Genomic DNA, 17,238 nt, shown 5'->3' on the forward strand with positions numbered 1-17,238 from the left:
GGATCTTGATTTGTAAAGCCTTGAGAGTTATAAAAAGCACCCTAGAAACACCACAATCCTTGCTTTAATACAATGTCCCATGATAGTGGTGTTCCTGACCTTATCATACAGCTAGCAAAGAGGCTTTCAGAGTGCTTTTAAAACCATGTAAGTGTTTCAATATTATATTTCTATACAAAAACATGTGGAAAAGATAATGCAGAGGGTGTTTTTTTTTTCAAATTTCTCTATTGGCTTTATAAAAAAAAAAAAGGCATAAACATTCACATGCCTCATAATAACATACATAAAAGGGGTTGCAATGGTGTTACGTTTACATGCGATTAGAACGTAACATTTTTGTGTTTCTCAGTGTCATCAGGTATTTCACAGGTAACCATCAAAGAAGATCGTAACGGTATCTACTGAACATCAACTCTGTCATTAAGCTCATAGTAACCACTGTCTGCACTGAATGACTTTTCAAAAACATGAGATAAGGAGAGGGAAAAACGGAGGGAGTGTGTATGCATTATGAAGAGGGGACCAAACATGGCAGGGTCCACACAGCGGGAGAGATGCAGGGGAGAAGGCGAGCATCTCCATGTGTGCGGTCCATTGTTGGCTGTGTGTTCTTAGTGTATATCAATCAGGTCAAGAGGGCTAGTTAATAGAGGTGATTGATATATTCTGTGGAGTGGGGCTGATATCTGACAAAATCTAAATTGTTAGCACTAGCCTAGCGGTCTTGGTGTGTAGGTGAACACTCTATGACGTTTGCGGTGTTTACTGCATCTTCAATTTTTTTTTGATACTTCTGCCAGTCCGGCAGCGTTGTTGGCATCCTATGCCGCAGTCCCCCAATTATCAATGCGTGATGTTCCACAAGGATGCCAGATCTTACATTCAATAGCCATATGCTGGGCAATGGGAGTATGGCAGACTTCCAACACATAGCTACCCGACGCCCTGCCAGCACCAAAGCGAAATCCGTGAATTTATTAATCCGCTTAAGAGCAGCAGAGCGGGAGGCGAGTCCTAGTAGGCAGTGTGTGTCCACCTTCTGTAAGGGGGCGTCCAGTGCCTCCATGAGGAACTCCGTAACTTCATCCCAGAAAGGGGGTAGTTGAGGGCTTCCGTACCATATGTGGGAAGTCTGCAGGTGTCGGCCATCCCTGGGTGCATATGCGCCAGACGTTCAGGGGTGAGGTGCATGTAGTGCAAGTAACTGAACTGCGTTATGTTTTAGTCGGGAATTTGGGGATATTAGCTTTGGTGCTTTCGTACAGCGTGCCCACTGCTTATCTCTCAATGTGGTGTTGAGAGCGGCTTCGCAATAGGTGCTTTGATTGAGGGGGGCCTCTTATCAGAACGTAGAGAGCCATAGAGATATGTGATTGGTTTACGCCCATCTCCAGGTGTTCGCAACGTCTGGAAGAGCAGGGAGGTCTTTGGCTCGTCATGTGTTTTGTGCCAAGTCTCGTATAGATGTCTTGTCATGTCCACATAGTAGGAAGAAGCCCTGAGGAATACCAAAGTCGTCCACTAGAAGGTTGAACGATACGAATATCTTGTCTGTGAATATATCTACCCAATCAGTCATACCACCTTCGATCCACGATGTTGCTTCTGGGAGCAATTGTAACGCCCAGCAACCCAGTAGTGCCCACAACGACTACTGTGGTGCATGTGGAGGGCAGTCGTGTGGGTTGGCCACATTTGGACCAGCACTTTTTGGCTCTACGCATGAGGGAGTTTCTGCCGTTCCCAGGTACCTCAGAGTCTGAACTCGGCAGCCACTGAAGGACCAGGGTGGAAGGAGTCTAAAACCAGTGTCTCAGTTTGATTATATTTTGGCCTGCTAGCCATCACATAGACCACTGTAGCTGGGCAGCTGCATAATAATGTTGGTAGTTGAGGGGCACCCAGACCTTCCAAACTATGTGGGGGGATATAATTTGTTCAATGCCACTCGCCTTCAAATTTTGCCCCACATTAGACAAGTGAGGAGGGTTTGCAAGTCAGCAAACAATCGTACAGGTAATAGTACTGGTATGCAGAGGTAGTGTTGACTGCCATTTCATCAGGAGAGCAAAAACAAATTGCTTACCTTAACTTTCTCCTCATAGAGTTGCTCTTTCTGCTTTAGATGTACCTCCAAATGCTGAGCTCCAACCTGTGCCTCCCGGCACTTCTCTTCTAGCTCCTGAGAACAAAATATCGGGCAGTCAGACATGCCAAAATAGAATCAGTAAGTCAATCGCAACACAGTTTACGATAATAGAAATACAGGCAAATTACAGGAACGTGTTTAATTGAATGCTTAATTCCTGGGTAGCACAACAATGCAAAATGATCATTGCTCCATTCTGTAATTGGTGGATACACTAACTGGTAAAGGTTCTTCATCAACACCATCATCTACAACAGAGTAAACTTGCTCTTGCACCCATCTACAGTCACCAAACAAGGTCCGTGCTTCCCTAATCAGATTTCCTCACTTGTAACAGTTTAAAATATTGTTGGAAGTGATGTACACCATTAATATATTGATTTGTATATGGTCTTACAAGTCACTGTAATGTTGTCTTCTATATTCTTTTAGTTTAATGATTGTGTACTAGCCGCTGAGAACCAGTGGGAGCTGAAGCTATTGATGTACAAAAACAATTCTCAAACATCTCTTTATGAAGAAGAAAATAAATATATATATAGATAACAATGATCTCTACCTTGAATTTATTGGCTAGATAGTGCTCTTCAAATGACCTCCAGTAGCAGGCTGGAGGATCCTGAATTGTGTTTACATGGCATACTTTTACATGGCTAATAAAAACCTTGATCTTGTATTAACATATGTATTTTCTTTTAAGTCAGACACAGGTTAAATAAGCTATTTCGGAAGACAAGAATAAGGAAAACTCTCTTGCATCCCACATTCTCCACTACAATTTTCCCTTTCAGTTATATGCAATATTCCAGAATACATTTAAACTGAAAATTCCACAATTTAAGAAAAAAAAAGTATTTGACAGAAAAACCATGCTTACTTACAGGCAGCATTTTACCTCTTTATGGATTAATATACGTTTTGACATTCAAGCGTTTTGACTATGAAAATCTCATGAAAATTCCCTTTATAAAAGAAATAATGAAGCAGGAAATTATGCAGACAGACTAACAGTGTTACTTACCTTTGGTAATGCTCTTTCTGGAAGATACTCTATTTAACCACGGACTCCTCATCTTTTGAATATTCCCCAGGGGCAGACTGGATCTGGAAACCTTTCTAAAGCAGAACCCCTGTGTGCTGGTAGGTGGTGCTGTTGGACCCACACCGACGTCGTTCCACTCTGGAAGTGGTGAGTGGAACTGCATATATGTAGCACCAGCACACTGACATCCATTGCATTCTAGGCTGCTGCACATTCAGGCGCAGAGCCCAAATAAATTAGATTTCACCAGTGTGTGGATCACTGAAAAGAGCCCAGCTCACATAAAGGAGTGTATGGGAGGGTCAGTGAGAAATCTGTGGTTAGAAAGAGTATGTACCAGAGCTTTGCCGAAGGTAGATAACTTGTTCTTCTGATAGATACTCCTAACTGCAGATTTTGAATAGATACCAAAGCACTGTGTTCCTGGTGGTGGGTCTGGGAACTCGCTCAAGTCAAGAACTCCTGCAGGACTGAGCAGACAAATTCCCATCTCGACAGACCTGGCAAAAGTGCTTTGTGAACGTGTGGAGTGGCGCTCAAGTAGCAGCCTGATAAATGTCTAGAACAGGTACTCTGCGTGCCAACACAGTGATTGCAGTCTTGGCTCTGGTGGAACGAGCCTGCAAAACCCCCAGGAGCTGCTTCTTGGTCAATGTGTAGCAGACTTTAATGCAGAGAATGATCCACCAAGAGATGGTCCTCTTCTGCACTTCCTTACCTATCTTCTCTACAGTGAGTCCCACAAAGAGCTGATCATCTCCACGATGTTCCCTGGTAAGATCGATGTAACAGCTTATAGCTCTTTTTGGATCCATCCAAAAGAGTCTCTCCTACTTAGAAGGGTGAGGTTTAGTGAAGACCGTCAGTGGGGTGATGTTTTGCCCAGTATGAAAAGGAGTAACCACAAGGAGCAATCACTCAGAAGTTAGAGCTAGGAGAAAACCGTTAGCGTCGACGGCACGGAAAAAAGGGAACTGACGTCAGCACGCCGACGAGGACCTCTTATTGGCATGGTGCCGTCAGACGGAGTCGCGTGGAGCTGTGCAATTGTGACGTCGCCATCGTCGTGGAGAGCTGGGAAGAAGATTTTCCGTCGGATGCTGACGCAAGGGTGAATTCATAAGGTGAGTACACGTTCAATGAATAACTCAAGTCCAATTGTTTTTATATAGCAAAAAATATATTTTGTTACTTTATTTCTAGAACCACAAGATTCAGTTTGCAGGTAGGTACATTTCCAAATAAGTATTCAACATATGTATCAATACCACTTTGTTTAAATTTGGCAAGTTAAATGGTTTTCAACAAAATAGCAAATATCTGTTTTAAAAGTGGACAGCGCACATTTTCAGAAACAGTACTGGGGGTGAGAAAAGTTAGCACAGTTTCAAGGTAGGTACAGGACTTACAATTCCAGTCTCCGGGAGTTACAATGCCCACAGGTTGGGGTTCAAGTTAACCCCAAACACCCACCACCAGCAACACAGGGCTGGCTGGGTGAAGAGGTCAAACTTGAGGTCAATTTAACATGGCCACCTACGGAGACTGGGGGCATTCGGAATCAGACCTGGGGTATTTAGAGGAGCACCGGGGGGGGGGGCCACAAGTAAGCACCAAACACACGCCCTTAGCGGCTGGGTGCAAACATAGCATCGAGCTCTGAATGCTTTCCTATAGGGGGACACCAGAGGTCACAAAGATGCTGCAGGTAAAGTCGATACTTGAAAATCACAGGCTGGACAAGGAGGAGGGAAGCCTTCTGGATGTTGCTGCACCGAAGGTCAGATTCCCCAATGCCAGGAGGCTGCGGTGCAGGGGTCCCTTTTGGCATCAGGAATCTTCGTCCGGTTCCGTCGCGGTCAGGGGGGTCCCTCCGGGTTTAGGCTGCAGGCGTTGTCGCATTGGACAGTAGGGGTCAACCATGGGTAGGCACTTGCTCATAATCACCTGGGGACTAGCTCTAGTCCTTTTGGCCACCTGGACACTGGCTGTGGGAGTCAGGTGCAGAGTGGGTGGGACTCGCGGATCCAGGGAGGTTCTGGAGTCCTTTGCTGGTGTTTCCTTCTGGACAGGCCGCTGTCCACAGGAGATCTGTGTCCTCTGGTGTGCAGGCAGTCCTCTTGAGGCTTTTAAGGGGTTGCTGGTCCTGCAGGATGTGTAGCCTTTTGATTGCAGGGCTTCAGAAGCCGGAGACAGGCCTGTGGGGATGGGGCCAAGTCAGTTGGTGTCTTCAGTCTTCTCTGCTCGGAGTCGGTTTAGCAGTCCTTTTGTTCTTTCTTCTTCTTGGGGTCGCCAGCAATCTGACAAGCTAGGTTCAGGGGAGCCCTTAAATCCGTGATTTAGGGGCATTACAGGGGACAGAGGGCAGTAGCCAATGGCTACTGTCCCTGAGGGAGACTACACCCTCCTGTGTCCATTCCTTTTTGGGAAGGGGGGGGACACAGACCTAACCCTATTGGTCCCTGTCCTCTGAACCAAGATAGAGGATTTAGCAAGGAGGGGGTCAATTCAGCTCTGGACACCTTAGGGGTGGTCCCAGCTTAAGTGGCCACTCCTTGTTTTCCCTAATTTATCTGCCAGACTTGGTGCCAAAAGTGGGATTTTGTCAGGGTGGGGGTGAGAAGCTGGAGTGTAAGTAGAGCCTGAGCCTCTGAGCCTCACCACCAGGTGCTACAGGTTCTGGTGGGAGGTGAGAAGCACCTCCACCAAATGCAGGCTTCGTTTCTGGCAGAGAGAACAAAGGCTCTCACCCCATGTGGTCAGAAACTCATCTGGGAGTAGCAGACTAGCACACTAGAAGTTTGGCTAAAATACAGGGGGGATCTTTAAGATGCCCTTTGGGTGCATTTTTCAATAAATCCAACACTGGCATCAGTGTGGGTTTATTGTGCTGTGAAGTTTGATACCAAACTTCCCATATTTCAGTGAAGCCATGGTGGAGCTGTCGAGTTTGTAATGACCAACTCCCAGCCCATATACTTTATATGGCCACACTGCACTTACAATATCTAAGAATGGACTTACACACTGTAGGGGCATTTTGCTCAAGCAGCTATGCCCTCACCTGTTGTATAGTGCACCTTGCCTTAGGGCTGTAAGGCCTGCTAGGGGGGTGACTTACTTATGCCATAGGCGGTGGTTTGTAGGCATGGCACCCTGAGGGGGGTGCCATGTCGACTTTGTCGCCCCACCAGCACACACAAGCTCCAAAGGCAGTGTGCATGTGCTTGGTAAGGGGTCTTCCAGGGTGGCATAATACATGCTGCAGCCCTTGGGGACCTTCCCTGGCCACAGGGGCCTCGGTACCATGGGTACCCTTTACAAGGGACTTATTTTTTTTAATCTCTCCATTGTTATTTGATGCACAATATCACATACGTAATACCAACTTGTAATTCTACAATAGCTACAATAAAACAATATAGAGAACTCATGAAAATAAAAGTAAACATGAATAGGAATGATGAGACGGGGGTTCGTAACCACTTAACGGTGATCTCTGGTGGGGAGACGGGCCGAGCTATGTCCGGGCTGCCTAGTAGGAAGCCGTATATCTGAGATGTGCCGCAATAGTCGCCCAGGTCGGATAGTAAGTCGTGTAGGAGGGGGGGGGGGAGGTGGTTCCTTGTCCCCGCAACGCCATGTGCGGCGTACATGTTGCTGTAGGGCACCATACGTTATAAATCACCCACGTTCCACGTCATATGTTGTGAGTTCGGCATAGGACATGATGTGACCTTCTGTGAATAGGTCGCCTATTGTCTGTATGCCCTTTGCAGGCTACAAGGACCGCCTGTATTTGTCCAGCCGATTTCCAGATACCTGGGGTGGCCAGTAATGGGATCCTGGGCGAGTATGGTGCGTTCTGGTTCCCTCTCAATATGTAGCAACATCATCATCAATGAGCCACTTCCATCAGGATATTTTGTTGGTGTGACAGGCTATTGTGATCTATCAGCCATTGCAGCACATTGGTGTGGCTTAAGTTGGCATGTATTACCTTAGACTCTGTATTCGGGGGGGTCCTGTTGCCAACGTCAAGTCCAATGTATCTGTACAGCTGTGTAGTATAATTCGTAATGTGGGGTGCCCAAGCCACCCTGCGCAAGCGGTAAGTGCGTGTCAGCAAGTGCCACTTGCCGTCGTCCATTGCCCCACACCAGGTCAGTCATTAGGCTATTTAATGAAGTGAAGAAGTCTTGTGGAATTATCAGTGGTAATGCAGAGAAATGGTATAGCAATCGCGGGAGTATAATCATCTTTGTAATTGCCACCCTCCGCATTGGTGATAGCAGATGTGAACGCCAGAATGGCAAGGAACCTTTGACAGCTCTAAGCACACGCCCCAAATGTCTTTCTCTAAGGTCGACTGCGCTGTGATTTATTTGTATGCCTCGGTATTTAAAAGTGTTATACGACCATGGTAGCACATGTGTCGGGATGTTAGAACGGTGACCCTCTGGTATTGGCGTCAGTGGGAACAGGCAGGACTTTGACCAATTTACATGTAGGCCAGAAAGGTCTCCGAATAGGTCCAACAACTCTAATAGGCCAGGAAGCGAAGCTGTGTAATTGTGCAGGGGTACTAGGGCATCATCCGCATAGAGGGAGATGAATGGTGTTTATTGCCATCTGGTATCCCCCACTCTTGAACCCTACGTCGTAGCTGCGCAGCCAGTGGTTCAATCGCCAAAGCGAATAATAGTGGCGATAATGGGCATCCTTGTCTTGTGCCCCTCCCGACAGGGAACCTTTCTGATATTATCTCTCCTGTCTTAACCCGGGCTGTGGGGTCAGAGTACAAGATGTTAATCCACTGCATGAATACGTTCCCAAACCCCATGTGGCCCAATGTTTCCAGCAGGAAGGGCCAGCCCGGGGTATCGAATGCCTTCTCTATGTCGAGGGACACCGCGACCCGTTCATATTCTAATTCTCAGGCGTCCGACATGAGCCTTAGTAAGCCTCTAATATTTATAAAGGTGTTTCGGCTGGGAATAAATCCCGACTGGTCTTCTTGAACCAACAATGGCATCAATGGAAGCAAGCGGTTCGCGAGGACCTTACATAGAACCTTTTACAAGGGACTTAACTGTGTGCCAGGGATGTGCCAATTGTGGAAGCAATGGTACAGATTTTGATAAAGAACACAAGTGCTGGGGCCTGGTTATCAGGATCCCAGCACACTCTCAACCAACTCAGGTCAAAAAGGGGCACTTTCTTACAGGTGGCTTGATGCCAGTCCTCCAGGGTATCCAAACCCTTAGTCACAGAGCCACATTTGTCAATCCAAAATAGTTCTCTCCTGGAGAGTATGCTGGCCTTATCTCCTTCATGTCGTCCCATCTTGACATGCTCAATCACATGCCACTTGAGATCTTCACAACTGTGTTGTAGTCTTTGAAAATGCTTCATCATTGGAACCCCAATTGTTCCACACCTTATTTTACTGATATGTTGTAGGATTCTACATTTCACCTTTTGTGTGGTCTGCCAAATATAGATGAATTCACATGGACACCAAATGGCATAGATCACATCCTTGTTATTCCATGTTTATTTCTTAGTTGGGCAGGTGTAATAACATAAAAATAACTTTAGCAGAGTCTTACAGTAGAATACAATATTCAGTCCAATTATAAAGTCCTCCAATTGCATTCAATTTACATTCAGCAAAGCATATATCATAGCCTGTAGTACCAGCTCCCCATCCCTATATTACTGATGAACCTCTGTTTTTTCCCCAAATGCCCTCTCACATCCTTGTTATTACAGTTGGTAAAGTTAGTTAGAACCATATCCACTGTATTGTGGTTAAAGTCACTTGTATTTAGGCAGAGCTTACAGGCTTTACAGTGACCACATTTGAAATGACCGACTACCGCTGGGATACCCCATAATGTGGGTAATGGTGTTTTACATGGTGATGGTAATGCTACCCTTCCTAAGACAACACTTAGATTCTTTTCCCTTTTAAAGGAGAATAAAAAAGTGTTTTCTTGGTAATGATAACACCCATCCAGGAGACCCCAATTCTATTGAAAATCCTTTTAAGGTCATTACTTTCAGGACAGAAAGTGGAAACACGAAACAATCCTGTCCATCTTTTTGTCTTTATTTTGGGGTTCTAAAAGGAATTTCTCTGTGACTGTACCATGCTCTTTTCCTCGCTTGTTTGACAAGTCTTTTGGGATAGCCTCTGAATTTCAGACTCTCTGAAATAATCCTGGAACGATTCTGATGGATTTGCAGAATTGGCCAATAGGAAGATTATCCCAAAGACTTCATAGAGAACATGCTCACCTTCAGAAAACAAGTAAACACCTTTGTAGCAACCTGCTTCCACCAACTCTGGATGCTTCATAAGATATTCAAATGGATGCCAATGAATCCAGAAAGGCAGTGACACAGGCCACCGTCACCAGCAGACTGGACTATGGAAGCACTCTGTACATGGGACTACCCGCATAGCTCCTCCACAGACTCCAGAACACACAGAACTCTGCAGTAAGACTCGCCCTGGACCTTTCCAGAAAAACCCAAATTTCTCCCCACCTTAGGAAACTACTCTGGTTGCCCATACACTAAAGATGCAAGTTCAAGGTCCTCACCATTGCCTTCAAAGCATTCTACAACATTGGACCAAACCTCATTACCCCAGGCTTTAATTCCACCAGCCAGTCAAAGCGCTCCAATTAACCAAACTCAACCAAATCCCCAGAATCTGACTCACCAGAAGCAGGGGACTTGCCTTCTCCTACATCGCAGCCAAGAACTGGAACAAACTACCAACCTACCTACGAACCACAACCACCCTCAACGACTTCAAGAGGAAGCTCAAGACTTGGCTCTTTGAGGAATAACCCAACCAACTCGAAGCCAAAACTCGTAGCTCCTGGTCACCCCTGGGGTGATAAATCACTCTTTATAAAGCGATTTGAATTTGGAAGAATGGATTAATTCAAGTATTCCACTGATCACTTTTTGTGTTCAATTGAGACCCCAGCACATTATGTCTTCTTATTTTCACTGCACCTCTTTTTACTTTCAATTAAAACATTTCCCTTTTGTCTGGGTGTCGACCAGAAGCCACATGAAGTAACACTGAAAATAAAATATAGAAAAATGAAAAAAAAATGTTAACTGCTAATCTTGAAACTAAAATCTTTAAGAAAATAAAAAACTAAAATAAACCTTTAAGAAAAATGTAAACTACAAGTAAACATTATCAGAACAAACAAGTACCACCTTACTTGCCCGACACAAATTGGATATTCACTTTCTAATCAAAAATATCTCTATGAAAAACAGAAAACGATAGGAAGAAGAAAAAAAAAAAAAGGCGATATGCCAAGAAGTCATTTTTTTTTTTTTAACAAGTGTTACATCATGAATTCTTCAAAAGAAAATGTCTTAAACAACATGTTAAATATATGCATTTAAGGATTGTTGTTTGCTTTATTACACTTGCATGCTTAGAGACCGATTTACTGCAATACAGTCATGACGTCAGCCAGTAATTTGAACATCTGCTATCTACTACGGGAGCAGACTGAACCTAGGAGCTTGCTTCAGAGAACACCAACAATGTTTCATGTCCAAGCTTGTCTCTTAATACTCTGAGGAACCATAGATATGTTCTTACATTGGTGATGGGCCACAAGCCATTATTGCAGAGAGACCTTAAGGTTTACTTACTGGGCTCTTGCCAAGGTATTACCATCACATTCTTGTCCGGGTTCCCTGCTTAACTGTTGTATAGCTATTCTAGCTATATATTTATGCACGTTATTTTAGCAACTAGGCATGCCGCTGTGCACTTTAACACAGTTATATTTTATTCAGCTTCATTTTACTTTTCTAGCATAGGCTACACTTGCAGTGCTGTTTTATTTTCTTTATCTAGTAGTTTGTTTCACCTAGGAAAACATTACATTCCTAGCAAGACATTCTTTTTACTTTGTACTTTTCTCAAGGTTGCAGCCAGATCGAGTTGCCGGCAAAGTGGTACACTGTGTCTTCAATATTCATAGAAGAACGAGTTACTTACCTTCGGAAACGACTTTTCTGGTGGATACATTAGCTACCTGTGGATTCCTCACCTAATGAATACTCCCATTGCGCCATCATTCGACGGAAATCTTCTTCCTAGCTTCTGCACGTCGACGAGGACGTCACATTTGCCCACGCGATGCCGTCTGACGTCATACAGGCAATAAGAAGTCCTCGCCGACGTGCCGACGTCACTACCAAAAATGTTTACGTGCCTGAGAACAATAATCCAATGAGATGAAAGACAAAAGCAATATTTCATGACATTGTAAACAACACATCATTGCGAGAAGATGGACTACTAATTTAATAATATATATATATATATATATATATTTTTTTAAATAAATAAATATATACACTAAATATAAATATATATATATATATATATATATATACACATACATACACACACACACACACGCACATATATACATAATCTATACCAGTCTCAAAACCAAGAGGAGCACACTCAAGAATTACTTGGTCAGACCAAACAGGCAACGGTTAGGCGGATGGGACCTCGAGGAATCCACAGGTAGCTAATGTATCCACCAGAAAAGTCGTTACCGAAGGTAAGTAACTCGTTCTTCTGATGGATACAACTACCTGTGGATTCCTCACCTAATGAATAGAGTCCCAAAGCAGTACCGCGCCCGGTGGTGGGTGCCTGAATGGTTAAACCAAGAAATCCTGCAGCACTGACCGTGCAAAATGGCCATCCCTTCTGACCTCAGAGTCTAAACAGTAATGTTTCGCAAAAGTGTGAAGGGACGACCAAGTTGCGGCCTTGCAGATGTCGACCACAGGAACACCTCTGGCCAAGGCCGAAGTGGACGACTTAGCTCTGGTGGAATGAGCTCTAATACCATCAGGAGGATCCTTCTTTGCTAAAGAGTAACACATTTTAATGCAAAGAACAACCCACCTGGAGAGTGTTCTCTTGTGGACTGCCTTTCCTCTCCTCTTGCCCACGTATCCGATGAAAAGCTGATCCTCCAGCCTGAAATCCTTCGTCCTGTCTATGTAAAAGCTTAACGCCCTCTTTGGGTCCAAGCGGTGTAGTCTCTCTTCTTCCTTTGAAGGATGAGGCGGAAGATAGAACGTGGACAGAGTAATTGTCTGGGCCAAATGAAAGGGTGAAACAACCTTCGGAAGGAAAGCAGCCTTGGTCTTCAACACCACCTTATCCCCGTAAAAAGTTGTATAAGGGGGTTTTACTGACAAAGCCTGCAACTCACTCACTCTCCTTGCAGATGTTATAGCAACCAGGAAGACTGTTTTAAGAACTAACAATCTTAAGGGGCAAGAATGCATAGGTTCAAAAGGGGAACCCCATAAGGAAAGTTAGGACCAAGGACAAATCCCATTGAGGCATAACGAAAGGATTTGGAGGAAACTTATTCATAAGGCCCTTTAAGAATCTAAGTACTATAGGAGATTTAAATAACAAAGGCTGGTCTGGAAGACAAATGAAGGCTGACAGAGCAGACAAGTAACCCTTAATAGTAGACACTGCACAACCCCTCTGTGCTAAAGACAAAGCAAAAGATAAAACATCTGACAAATGAGCACGTAAGGGATCAATCTGTCTCTCTCCACACCATACCACCAATTTAGACCACCTATTAGCGTAGATACATTTAGTGGAGTGTCGCCTGGCCGCTAAGATAACATCCACTACATCAGGCGGGAGAGAGAAGGAACTCAGGTTGCCCCGTTCAATCTCCAGGCATGAAGGTGCAGACTCTGGAGGTTGGGGTGTAAAACCTGCCCCTGTGACTGCGAGAGAAGGTCTGCCCTGAGAGGGAGACGGAGCGGAGGGCACAGTGAGAGTTGGAGAAGATCTGAATACCACACCCTTCTTGGCCAATCCGGAGCTATTAAGATGACTTGGGCCTGGTCTTGGCGAATCTTCCTCAACACTCGAGGAATCAAGGGTATGGGGGGAAACGCGTAAAGCAACTGGTCGCACCAGGTTCTCTGAAACGCGACCCCCAATGCTCCTTGCACCGGATACTGGAGGCTGCCGAATAACGGGCAGTGCGAGTTCTCTCGGGTGGCAAACAGATCTATCCGAGGAAACCCCCACATCTGGAAGATTAGACGGACTTGATCTGAATGGAGACGCCACTCGTGGTCGGCCGAGAAATGGCGACAGACTGTCCGCACGTACATTCAAGACTCCGGCCAGATGATTTGCTACCAAGCAAATCTGATGGTCCTTTGCCCAGGACCATAGCCAAAGAGCTTCTCTGCAGAGAAGGTACGACCCCACTTCTCCCTGTTTTTTTATATACCACATCGCGGTAGTATTGTCCGTCAGGACCTGAACCGACTGACCGCGAAGGGATGGGAGGAAGGCCATGAGATCCAGACGTACAGCCCGTAACCCCAACAGATTGATGTGAAACATCTGTTCCTCTGGAGACAAAAGCCCTTTGATCTCCAGGTCCCCCAGATGAGCTCCCCACCCTAGAGTGGAAGCATCCGTTATGACCGTGGTCACTGGTGGAGGCTGCGTGAACGGCCTTCCCCGGGAAAGATTGTCGTCCGCAATCCACCACTTCAAATCCGTGGCAGCATCTCTGGAGATCTTGACAGAACCTTCGAGATCTCCTTTGTGTTGAGACCACTGCTTTCGGAGGCACCACTGAAGAGCCCTCATGTGCCAGTGAGCATGTGTGACCAACAGTATGCAGGAGGCAAACAGACCGAGCAGACGTAGGACCTTGAGGACTGGAATGACCACTCCACTTTGAAACATTGGAACCAACGCCTGAATGTCTTGAATCCGCTGAGGCGGAGGGAAGGCTTGATTCAATGTCGTATCCAGTACTGCCCCTATGAACAGGAGGCGCTGAGAGGGCTCTAGGTGAGATTTGGGCACGTTCACCGAAAAGCCCAGGTCTAACAACAACTGAGTTGTCGACTGCAGATGCTGCAACACAAGCCCTGGGGACTTGGCTTTGATCAACCAATCGTCCAGGTAAGGGAATACTGCTATCCCCTTCCTCCTGAGCTCTGCCGCAACCACTGACATCACCTTCGTGAAGACTCGAGGTGCTGAAGTAAGACCAAACGGGAGGACCGCAAACTGATAGTGCTGCGACCCTACCACAAACCGGAGATACTTCCTGTGCGACTTGAGTATCGGGATATGAAAATAAGCATCCTGCAAATCGACAGACACCATCCAATCTCCCTTGTTCAACGCCAAAAGCACCTGAGCTAGGGTCAGCATCTTGAACTTTTCCTGTTTGAGGAACCAATTCAAAATCGTCAGGTCCAGGATTGGTCTCAACCGACCATCCTTCTTGGTAATCAGGAAGTACCTTGAATAACAACCTTGACCCTTTTCCTGCTCTGGAACCAACTCCACCGCGCCCTTTTAAAGGAGGACTTGAACCTCCTGTTCTAACAACAGGAGGTGTTCTTCTGAACAATAGGATGGGGGGGGCGGGATGGGGGGGCGGAAACTCCTGAAAGGGAAGGGTGTAGCCTTTTCTCACAATGCTGTCTTTTGTAATGACCTCCCACTTGCGAAGAAAATACAGTAACCTTCCCCCTACAGGAGAGGAGTGAGTGGGAATTGGTGGAAGCCTAAGGCTGCTTCCCCTGCTGCACCCCTCCAGAGGAAGAGGAAGAGGCAGAGTGCTGCTGAGAGGCTCCCATGGTACGAACCTTACCCCTCCCTCTAAAAGATCTGTAGGTGAGAGAAGAGGGAGGCTGTTGGAATTTCCCCCGAAAGGAGGAAGAGGATGAGCCACAACCAAATCCTCGAAAACCTCCTAAAAAATCTGGAGGAGGCAGAAGAAGTGGCTTGTAGTCCTAACGACTTGGCCGTGGCCCTGCTCTCCTTAAACCTCTCCAAAGCCGAATCTGCCTTGGCACCAAAGAGCTTGTCCCCATCAAAAGGGAGGTCCAACAGGGTCGACTGCACATCCAAAGAGAACCCTGAGTTGCGAAGCCAAGCCTGTCTTCTCGCAACCACAGCCGTGCCTATGGCTCTGGCCACCGAGTCAGTGGTATCCAACCCAGATTGGATAACCTGGGTTGCAGCAGCTTGAGCGTCTGACACGAGATTCAACAACCCTTGAGGAACCTCTGTATGCGTAGATGTTATCTCGTCCATCAGAGCATAAATGTACCTCCCCAAAATACACGTAGCATTGGTGGACTTTAACGCCATGCTACAGGACGAAAACACTTTCTTGGATTGCGTATCCATCTTTTTGGAGTCCCTGTCCGCCGGCACTGATGGAAAAGATCCAGGCGCAGATCTTGTCGAACAGGAAGCCTGGACCACCAAGCTTTCAGGCGTAGGGTGTCTGGAAAGAAAGCCAGGGTCAGTTGGTGCAGACCGATACCTCCTGGCCACAGACCTATTGACAGCCGAGGAAGATACCGGCTCCTTCCAGACCTCCAACACAGGTTCCAGCAGCGCCTCGATAAATGGCAAAAGAGGTTCTGCTGACGTAGAGGCCGGATGTAAAACCTCAGTCAGCAGATTTTGCTTCGCCTCAGTTACCGGCAAAGGCAGTTCCAGGAAGTTAGCCACCTTCTTTATCACAGCATGAAAAGTGACCGCCTCTTCAGTATACTCCCCTGGAGAGGACAAGTCCCACTCAGGGGAAGTATCAAGGCCACTAGCGGTGTCCAGCCCATGAAGACCCTCGCCAGAGTCCTCAATTTCTCCTTCCTCCAGGACCTGCTGATACTCTTGTTCTTCCAAGAGACGAAGAGCACGTCTCCTCGAATGCAGCCTCTCCTCAATCCTCGGCGTCGACATGGCGTCAGCAGATGTCGAAGAACGATGCCGATCACCGGATCCGTCCGACGCCGGGTCAACAGGCGCCACAGGCAGCTTCGGCGCCGAACCAGGAGTCGGATGAAGAGAAGACTGCCTCAGAGTCGCAGAAGGCCCAGACGGCGTCACTGGCCGAAACACCGAAGCCGATGGAGCCGAAACCTCCGGAGCTGAAGTCTTTGGAGCCACCGGAGCCGACACCGGCACCAAGCTCACGTTCCCCAGGGGGAGAAAGGGCATGAAGGGTGCTGGTCGCAGCGGAGCCGGAACACCCAAACTGAAAGCCAAAGGACCCGAAGGCCCAGCCGGTGCGCCACCTGGAGCCATCTGCTGAAAGATGGAAAACATTGCATTTAAAAATGCGGTATTATCGGCTCCAGGGGCCGGAAAAGCCGGATACTGGGGTGCCTGGATCGAAGGCGACACCGACCTCGACGTCTGCAACGTCAGTGAGAACATTTGAGGCTGTGGCACCTCAAATACTGAAGGCGGCTGGCCCAAAGACCCGGGTGAAGTCGGCGAGGCTGGAGAAGGCAACGGCGTCGATGGATGAGGAGTGACTGTGGGGCTGACCTCCCAAGTCTTCTGACGCCGAGTCGATGGCGACCTCGACCGAGACCTCTCCTTACTCGACCGGCGCCGTGATTCCCGACGGCGCCGGGAGTCTCGATGACGTCGATGAGACTTCGGCGAGGAGGATTTTCTATGGTGCCTCTTCTCCTTTCTCTTCGACTTCGCCATAAAAAGTTTGGCCTCTCGCTTCTTCAGGGCTTTCGGATTCATGTGCTGACATGAATCACACCTGGCCACATCATGGTCGGAACTCAAACACCAAAAACAGCCCGAATGTGGGTCAGTAACCGACATTTTGTCCCCACATTCTCAACAGGGCTTAAAACCAGACTTCCTCTAAGACATAGTAACCTCAGAGAAAAAACACACAGGCAAAAACACACTGTAACTGCCGAACAGCAACAGTAGCTCCCTTGAAGATAACCGTTTCGAATGGCACGGAAAAAAGGGAACTGGTATAGATTATATATATATATATATATATATATATATATATATATATATATATATATATATAGAGTTATATTTAGTGTATATATTTATTTTTTTTTAAAATGATTAAATTAGTAGTCTATCTTCTCGCAATGATGTGTTGTTTACAATGTCATG

The 17,238-nt window shown here is 46.5% G+C and overlaps 1 protein-coding gene across 2 annotated transcripts in view; it reads right to left on the minus strand.

Moving 5' to 3' along the window:
- CIT (citron rho-interacting serine/threonine kinase) overlaps positions 1 to 17,238 on the minus strand; it is a 1,039,445-nt gene that overhangs the window by 597,011 nt on the left and 425,196 nt on the right. For both annotated transcript variants that reach the window (XM_069215034.1, XM_069215033.1), the window contains exon 19: positions 2,090 to 2,185. In XM_069215034.1, the coding sequence (XP_069071135.1) occupies positions 2,090 to 2,185 (96 nt within the window). The remainder of the gene's footprint in view (positions 1 to 2,089; positions 2,186 to 17,238) is intronic.

The sequence above is a fragment of the Pleurodeles waltl genome, chromosome 11 (assembly GCF_031143425.1).
Source record: "Pleurodeles waltl isolate 20211129_DDA chromosome 11, aPleWal1.hap1.20221129, whole genome shotgun sequence".
Classification (NCBI taxonomy): Eukaryota; Metazoa; Chordata; class Amphibia; order Caudata; family Salamandridae; genus Pleurodeles; species Pleurodeles waltl.